The following is a 9974-nucleotide window of genomic DNA, read 5'->3' on the forward strand; positions in this document are numbered from 1 at the left end:
TAGGACCTTGTGTATGAGACCTCAGGTCTCATATCACTCTAAGTGTGCTGGTATAAACTTGACACACGTTATATTTGCTGACGACTTGATGGTGTTTGTTAGGGGTGATGTCCCTTCTGTCCAAGCAGTAGCTGAGACTCTTGATCATTTTGGTTCTGTTTCTGGATTATTTGCAAATGTAGACAAGAAATATCTACTTTGGTGGTGTTTCAGAGGCAACCAAAGAAATGATTACTCGACTGACTGGATATACAGAGGGTGCTTTCCCTTTCAAATACTTGGGCTTGCCACTTCATGATAGTAAACTGCACTCTCACATGTATGATGAGTTATTATGCAAGGTGCTGAGCTCTATTAAGCACTGGACTACAAAGCTACTCTCATACACTGGAAGATTGCAATTACTTAATTCAGTCTTATTTGGGTTGGAGAATTAATGGTGCTCCATTATGCTCCTTCCTAAAACTATACTGAAATTGTTGAACAAGTATTGCAGGAATTATCTTTGGAATGTTCAGGAGGGGCAAAAGAGAATGTTTATGAAAAGTTGGCAGGCCTGCTGCTGTCCTTGGGATGAGGGAGGCTTTAACATTAAGGAGATTTTATCTTGGAACAAGGCTTTATTATGCAAATGGATTTGGAGGCTCTCAGAGAATGTTTCATCTATTTGGAGTAGATGGAATGCCTGCTATACTTTGAAAAATGGGAGTATATGGACTGTGGAGATTAAGGCTCATCATTTTGAATGTTGGCGGGGTATCCTGACAGTAAAAAATCTCCTTGTTCAGCAGGCAGGTGATATTGAAGGGGCAACTAAACTTTTGCGCAGCTGTGTTACTCAAGGTAAATTTCAGGTTAGCAGAATGTATGACATACTTAGGCCTAAATTTCCTACTGTCAGATGGGCAAATACAGTCTGGCATGTCAATATGGTCCCTAAACACAGCTTCATTTTCAGCTTGGCTTTACAACAAAAATTAGCCACGGTGGATGTTATTTCATCTAGGGGGATCCTTCTTGTGAATTGGTGCTGCCTCTGCAAACAAGGTAGTGAATCGCATTCGCATCTCTTCTTCAAATGTAGCTACTCTACTGCTCTATGGCACAGCCTCTTGTGTTGGGTTCAAATGAGAAGCAAGACGGTGGATTTGTGGAAAGAGGTGGATTGGTGTAATACAAGGAAAAAAAGGAAGCATTGAAAAGCTAGTCTTTATAGATGTTGTCTAGGGGCTGCAACTTATGCGGTTTGGTTAGAGAGGAATCATCGTATTTTCACGGGTATTGAAAAAGATTGGAGAGTCCTACTTAACCAGATCAAGTATGTGGTTAGTGTTAGGATTTTGCATCATTATAGGAATATAGAGGATGAGGTAGTTGATTTCCTCATGGCTATTTATTCTTGAATCTTTTGGATACTCTTTGTAAGATTTCTTCCTATTTTGTTCCCCACAGTGGATGAATAAACTTAGGATGTATTCTCTTGCAAAAAAAAAAATGGTGGGTGTTCAGTAATATGAAGAGGTTTAATTAATTTATTAACAGGTTTTATTACAAATATTTTAAAAACAATTAATTAAATAGGAAAATGTTAATAATGGTGAGTGTTTAGTAATATGAAGAGGTTTCTTAATTAATTCTTTAATATGTTTATTACAAAAATTCCAATTAAAATTCCAATTTTAATTATAAATTATGAAATTTATTAACATGTTTTATTACAAAAATTTCAATTAAAATGTCATTATTAATTATAAATTATGAAATTTGATGTAAATTTTTAAGGGATATATAAATTTTGGAAGCTATATTTAATATACAAAATTAATTTAAGAATAATGATAATATCCTTTAATATTATAGGTCTAAGTGAATTAAATAAATTTATAGATAAATGATTTAAATTAATGTCATGTAATAATAAATTGATAATTCATGTCACATTAATTCGCCACATCACATTAAAAATATGAAACATCACATTTAAATATGTCACGTCACATTAAATTTTAATCTAGGTGGCTTTTTGGATCCTACATGGCTTTGTCTAGGTGCGTTTATTTGTCATTTTAGGGTAGCCTTTTAATTATATTTTATAGACTAGAATAGGTTAAACGAGAAATAAAAATCTACATCACTCTAATTTTAAACTGTTTATATGTGCAATTCCCTCTTAAATCTTATTGCAATAAACTTGTTCAATTTCATTAATTGGATACATATATAAATCTATAAATATAATTTATAAATAAAAAGCAAGGCAAAATATCTACCATCTTTTAGTTTCGTAAGATAAAACTCTCTAAACAATTCTCATGCAATGTGGATTTTGTAAAAAAAAAAAAAAAAAAAAAAAAAAAAAAAAAAAAAAATTAAAGCAAACCTTTTACATTTCATTTCTCCTTACTCTATATTTATGTCTATATTAAATTTGCTAATAATGAAAAAGAATGCTCAAAAGTCATAAAATTTTGCTACATATTTATGTATATATTAAATTTGATAATAATAAAAAAAGATGCCAAAATTCATAAAACGCATCCTCATTTGGCTATAAATATTTGATGGAAGACAACATTTGTGAGCCAAAATAAGCCAATATCTTTTTGCCCCCATCGCCAAAAGAATTATAAATATGTGTCAATAATCTTTCTTATCATTTTATCAGCATCAAGGTAAGTGTATTAAGGTTTTAAATTAATAATTTATTTATTTATTTTTAAGTTCCATTGGTTATGAAGTACTCTTCACATTTTTAACCTTCTCATATATGTTATTTTGTTCCATTTAGGGGCTATCAAGATTTGTGGAGTTGTGCTATTCAAAGGTAAATACATTTACATCTTTGTGATTCAATGCCCTCTTTTTTCCATTATTTATGGGAAAACTTAAATTAATAACGATAAGGTTTATATTACATAAATCAAATTTCACCATTTTGTTTGTTATTAATCACTCAGTGGTTTTTGTTTTTGTTTTTGTAGGGATATTTCATTGGAGAACAAAGACTATATGAAGAAGAAAATACTAGAATTGCATAAGCAAATACTCCCTCCATTCCACTCAATACTATATTATAAACTAACAACAAGATTGACAACACGAATTGAATATGAATGACTAATTGTTTTTAGGTTCATAATTTTTTTTTAGGATTTCAGAAACTTTCAAAAGTATGTTTTATTTGGGTATGTATTATTTTTTTTATTCAGCATTTTTCCTTTGAATAATATTTCTCATAGAATGAAATTGGAGTTGCGAGGATCTCAATCTTATTAACAAGTTCGGCAAAAAAATCCTATTGACAAGGATAATGGTTAAATGTAAATTATTATCTAATATTTATGCGTACATGTCAAATTATCTATCTAATGTATATATACAAAACATATAATGAGATTTCAATGAAATTTGTAGTAGGCTACTATATATTTAACTCATTTTATCATTTATGCAAAAATTAAAAATTTAGGATTTTTGACAAATTGATATAGATGATATATTAAGACTAGCATATATAAACTTTATAACTATGTTACTATAAAAAAAATATAATTTATGAGAATAAAAATATCTATAAAATATTATTAAAACGTTATCCTAAAATTATCAATTAAGTCCACGTAGACAATGCCATATAGGATAAAAAAGCCACACAGACATTTGAAGCTCACGTCAGCCGCATAACCCAAATGCCACACACACATTCATACCCCAATTACCCCGTCTCTTATCATCACTGTTCCTACCAACAACGACAATCCCCCTTTTTCCGCTCATTTCGTCAACCGGCATTAATTTATTATTACATGGCATTAATTTAATTCATTTATCTATAAATTAATTAAATTCACTTATCTATAATATTAAAAATATTATCTATATTCCTAAATGATCTTTGTATATTAAATATATTGTTTTCCAAAATTTATGTAACCCTTAGAAATTTACATCAAAATTTCATAATTTATAATTAATATTGATATTTTAATTGAAATTTTTGTGATAAAACAGGTTAATAAAATTTATAATTTATAATTAAAATTTTAATTTTAATTGAAATTTTTGTAATAAAACATGTTAATAGATTAATTAAACTTATTAATTAAAACTCTTCATATTACTTAACACCCACCATTTTTATTAACATTTTTTCTTATTTAATTCATTTTTTTAATTAAACATGGTAATAAATTGATTAAAACTCTTCATAATACTTAACCCCCACCAAATTAATTAAATTTTTTCCTATTTAATTAATTTTTATAATATAATATGTTAATAAATTGATTAAAACTCTTTATATTACTTAACAGTTAACACCCATAATTTTCATTAACATTTTTTCCTAATTAATTCACTTCTTGAGTTTCTCGGCAATCAATTATCTAATTAAATAATACCAAAAAATAAATTAAAATTAAAATTAAAATATTAGAATTTATGGTTGTATAATGGCTATAAAACCTATAATACATATAATAGTTTCTATCTATAAAATCTTATTAAAAGCTAACCTAAAAAATGTGACATGGCAAGTTTAATGGTGATGTGGCAACTTTTAATGTGACATGGTAAAAAATAAAAGTGATATGGATTATCAATTTAAGAAAATTAAAAAAATATAAGGTAAAAAAAAAATTAAAAATATAAGGTATAAACACAAAAAAGAAAGAAAAAAAAAAAAGTAAACCATTGATCTCCTCTCATAATTTTTGTTATTTATTTACCTTATTTATTTAACCATTATTTCCTTTATTTAATGAAATGATTTTTTAACTTTTCTTTCATCATTACTATATATACTCTGTATTTATGTACCATATTTTTTATTTTTCTTTCATTCATAAAATTTTGAGAGATTTTGTAATAGAATTTTTCACCCTAATTTTCAATTTTATTCAAAAAAAGCACCTAAAGTATACATAGAAAAGTAAACTAATTGTTTCGTTTTTTATTTTTCTTATGCTTTGTATTAATTTGTTATTATTTTTTGTGTTTGTATTAATATTGCAGGAGAATGAATTTCCAACTTGATTCAAAAAATTGGTAGGTAAGGTATAGCTAAAGAACTAAATGATTATTTTGCTTTTTATTTTTATTATGTTTGGAACTAATTAGAATCTTATTAGTTATTTTTCTGTGTTTATATTAATATTGCAGGAGAATGAATTTTCAACTTTATTCAAAAAATTGGTAGGTAAACTATACAATGAGAAATAAATTAATTGTTTCACTTTTTATTTTTATTATGTTTTGAATTAATTAGAATTTTATTAGTTATTTTTTTGTGTGTGTTTGTATTAATATTATAGGAGGATGACATACTCACATACCAATAACAATGCACGAGATTTGAAATAATGGCTATGGATCTTCTTTATATATTTTTTTCTTGGTTTAGATGACTCTTTCATTTTTGTCGGTTTTTCTTTTTTCTACAATGGTGTATTTGAAATATCGAATGGTAGCAAAACCTTTAATAAGTTATTGACATGTTGTTACATTATTGTCCTTCACTCTTTCCTACACTTGGTCTCCTTTGTAACACTTATGTTCTATTTTTATTTTGTCAAACAGGTTACAAATCAAATTGCTTAGCCAAATTGTTAAAGTACGATGCACATATGTCAATTTGATCTTATCATAGTGTTATAATATGCATAAATAGTAATTAGTTAGAAACCGATTCTTATTCTCCAATTCATTGTTCCAATTCCAATGCTTTCAAGCCTTTAAATCATTTTTTTGTTTTCTATCAAATATACTATTCTGTAACTCACAATATTTTTTGGATACATATTTTTTTTGAATAATTTGTTTATATTTTATTTTCTTCTGAATTAGGAAAGGCTAATATTTCGTATGAAATATAATAGTATTGTTTTGATTATAATTTTTGATGAATGATCGAATATGAAGAAGCTATGTTTAGAATCGTATATGCATAAATCTCTATTTATTGCGTGATTCCGAGAAATGTGTAATTAGTTTTGCTCATCTTATACTACTAATAATAGTTATTAGAGTCCGCCTATAAAGTTTTGATCCTTAGTTTACTCTCTTACTTTGTGTCCCAAATCTAATCTTATATATACTACAGAGTATATTATTATAACACAAAATGTGATATTTTAAATATATGTAACCTTTCCTTGGAATTATTCGAAATAGTTGTTAAAGTTACTCACATAAAAGTTCACGACCGTTTCTTTGCAAGATAAACATAAGGCCAAATACTTTAAAAGGCATCAAAACGACAATAAAAACAATATCTCCATTCAAGCAATAAAGAGGCAAGTTGCAGTGTTTTGTTGGTGAAGAAAACCATTCATATTCTATAATCTTTAAGCCGGTCAAAGCAATGGTCAATTAATAAAAAGACAATTGAAGAATCATTAATTAAAGAGGCAATTAAAGAACCATTAATTAAACAGGTAATTGAAAATCATTAGCAACTCAAACGAGAAAATTTAGAGTCATTGATTTTCTTTCTATAAAATCTCATCAAAATACCAATTCATATTGTCTTATTTGATACCAGGTTGTCCAAACCAACATTACCCGTCCTTCCAAAAGTTAGTTTTTTTTTTCTGTTCTTTCTGTGATTAGAGTATTTTATTGGAATTTTGTGTCTCCTTTTTCCTTTTCTTTTTGTTCATATATTTATATTTAATAGTCTTAATTGGAGGTGCTAAGGCCCTGTTCTTTCTGACTTTTTAGAGTGAATGAATGAATCGAACTGAATGAGAGTGAGCTGAATCGAATCGAGTGAATCGAATGAATGGAGTGAATCTGAATCGAATCGAATCAATGGAGCTGAATGAATCGAATCGAATCAATAGAATAAATAAGGTGAATCGAATCGAATCAATGAGTTTGAATTGAACTGAAATAATCATATTAATAAGGGTAAATTGATAACTTATACCTACTATAATACGTTTTTTCAAATTTTATACCTTAGATAATTTTTCTTCAAAACTTATACCAAAAATCCTTATTTCTTTCATATTTGATACCAAATCTTTAAAATTGACCTTTTTACCCTTACTATTCACTCTCATCACTCATCACTCATCACTCATCACTCATCACTCATCTCTCGGATCATTCCCAAACTCATTGACCCCTTTCCCCCAATCCCCCCACCAAAACAACCACACATCAACCTCAAACCCTCTCTTCCCCCACCAGTGTCGCCGCCTTTATAACCACCAAACTGTCGCATCCAATCTGTCGTCCCATCACAAGACCGACCTCACAACATTCATCGCCGAACCTAACGCCCTGCCATGTCATCAACACTAAGTCACTAACGCAGACCGTACATATACCACCACCTTATAGCACCGCTATGCTCAACATCTACACCACCATCAACAATGGTGGACAGTGGACACTCCAATCCCTAATTCTCCTCCACCACAATCAAATTTTCCCATTTCCATCGAAATCGATATTGCTTCTACCTCACTCCAAAAGATACAACTTCTACTCCACTCCCTAATTCACCTAACCACAATCAAATTTTCCTCAAAAGACGATTACCATTTTGTACCCAGTAAGATCAAGTGTAGATTTATTCGTTATTGCAAGTTTAATCACCCTCTTCTTCAAAAATTTCTCTAGATTTAAATGGAAAATGGTGTTGGTTTTAGTGGTGGTGGGGTTGCCATAAGAGGGATGAAAATGGTGGTGCTTGATGTTAACGACGATGGGGGATAAGGTGGTGATGCCGATGCGGTGATGTCGGAATTGGTGGTGGTGTCGTCGGGGTGGAATGGATGTGGTTTATTCTGGTGGGGGAAGGGAGCAATGTGGGTGGGAATGATAGTGATATGCTTAATAGTAAGGGTAAAATAGTCACTTTCATAAATTTGGTATCAAGGATGAAAGAAATAGAGATTTTTGGTATAAGTTTTGAAAAAAAATTATTCTAGGTATAAACTTTGAAAAAGTGTGTTATAATAGGTATAAGTTATCAATTTACCCTATTAATAATAATAATAGTATTAAATATTATTGTTAGTATCAACTATAATATATTAATATTTATAGTATAATAGTAATACTAAAATTAATATTTATAAGAAAAAAATTATAATATTATATAAGAATAATCATAAATTATAATAATGAAAAAATAGTATTTTTCTACTAATAATATTTTTAATAACAATAATAAATAATAAGGTCATATTAATAATGATATTAGTAAAATTTTTGTTTAGAATAAAAAAACTCAAGTAAGCGTTGCTCGAATTCAGGTCGAGTCAACGCCCTACTCTCATATGGCATCTCGAGCCTATGCTTGCTCTCTTCGGATGGATCTTTCACGCGTAACAAAGGCCTCAGAGGGTATGCAAAAGGTCTTTCTCTGATGCCTTACGGTAATGGTGGATACTCGGGACCTTGCTTGAAGCTAAGGTCTCTGTGCCCTCTTGTAGTAGCTCGAGTAGTCTTACTTCTAGAGAGAGGAAGTTGTTGGTGAGAAGTTTTTACCATTGATTGGTGAATAGTGAGATATTTATAGGTTTTATGTGTACCTCAAATGATGGTTTGGCAAGAACGGTTACCATATTCGCTATGAATACACCTTACCGATTCGCGATTCGTTTATAGAAATGTGTTACATGTATTTTCAGTAATCAACTTGATAGAATTCGCTTTTAACAATTTGTGATTCGTAGGGTACCAAGTGAATTTGTAACCATGTTGGCAAGCGTGTTGACTTGTAAGACCCCGTATTGGCAAGTGAGTCAAGTCGGTTCGGTGTGCCTCATTAATAATATTAATAATAAATGTTATGGATTTTAATAATAATACCAATAAATGTTATGAATTTTAATAATAATACCAATAATAATTATAATAACAATGACAATATGAATAATAATAATAATAATAATAATAATAATAATAATAATAATAATAATAATAATAATAATAATAATAATAATAATAATAATAATAATAATAATAATAATAATAATAATAATAATAATAATAATAATAATAATAATATCAACAACAACAACAACAACAACAACAACAACAACAACAACAACAACAACAACAACAACAACAACAACAACAACAACAACAACAACAACAACAACAACAACAACAACAACAACAACAACAACAACAACAACAACATTAATAACATTATTATTCATTTTAATAATAATATTCATCATCATCATCATTATCATTATCATCATCATCATCATCATCATAATAACAATAATAATAATAATAATAATAATAATAATAATAATAATAATAATAATAATAATAATAATAATAATAATAATAATAATAATAATAATAATAATAATAATAATAATAATAATAATAATAATAGTAATAATAATAAATAAATAAATTATTAAAAATATTATTAATTATAATTATAATAATAATAAATAATATTAATATTTAAAAAATAGTATTATTGTTAACAAAATTAATAATAACTATTATTTAAATTAGTAAAGCTGAAATGAGCTGAATTTAATGGAAAATTTGAATCGAATCGAGTGAATCGAATCGAATCGAATGAATGGAGTGAATCAATGAATAGAGTCATATTTGAATCGAAATGGGTGAAAATAAGCTTAAAGAAAGAATAGGGCCTAATTCAATTAATTAACTTGATAATTTAATTAATGATGTTATTATAGGAGGTATGTATATGTTAATGTGATCCTAACATGGATGTGCTTTGAACTTCGCGTAATTATTTTGCATACCCAATAAGAAATAATTTTACGAGACTAGAAAAATTATCCATATTGCACGAGTTTTAGGATTTTGACGGGAGTATTTATTTAAATGCTATATCGATATGTGTACTTATATAAGTGAAGTAATAAGAAGGTTATATTTTTGTAGAGAATGAAAGGATAATGAATGAAAAGTAATCACGCTATATATTTCGAAGTTATGAGGTTTTTAACTGCATATGGAGT

General features: G+C 28.1%; 1 protein-coding gene across 1 annotated transcript; it reads left to right on the top strand.

Moving 5' to 3' along the window:
• Positions 1–449: 449 nt before the first annotated feature.
• Positions 450–3038, top strand: LOC141617743 (uncharacterized). Its single transcript, XM_074434904.1, has 3 exons — positions 450–1047; positions 1228–1370; positions 2982–3038. The coding sequence occupies exons 1-3, from the start codon at positions 450–452 to the stop codon at positions 3036–3038; spliced, it is 798 nt and encodes a 265-aa protein (XP_074291005.1).
• The last annotated feature ends 6936 nt before the right edge of the window (positions 3039–9974 follow it).

This window comes from Silene latifolia, chromosome X (assembly GCF_048544455.1).
Source record: "Silene latifolia isolate original U9 population chromosome X, ASM4854445v1, whole genome shotgun sequence".
In the NCBI taxonomy this organism is placed as follows: Eukaryota; Viridiplantae; Streptophyta; class Magnoliopsida; order Caryophyllales; family Caryophyllaceae; genus Silene; species Silene latifolia.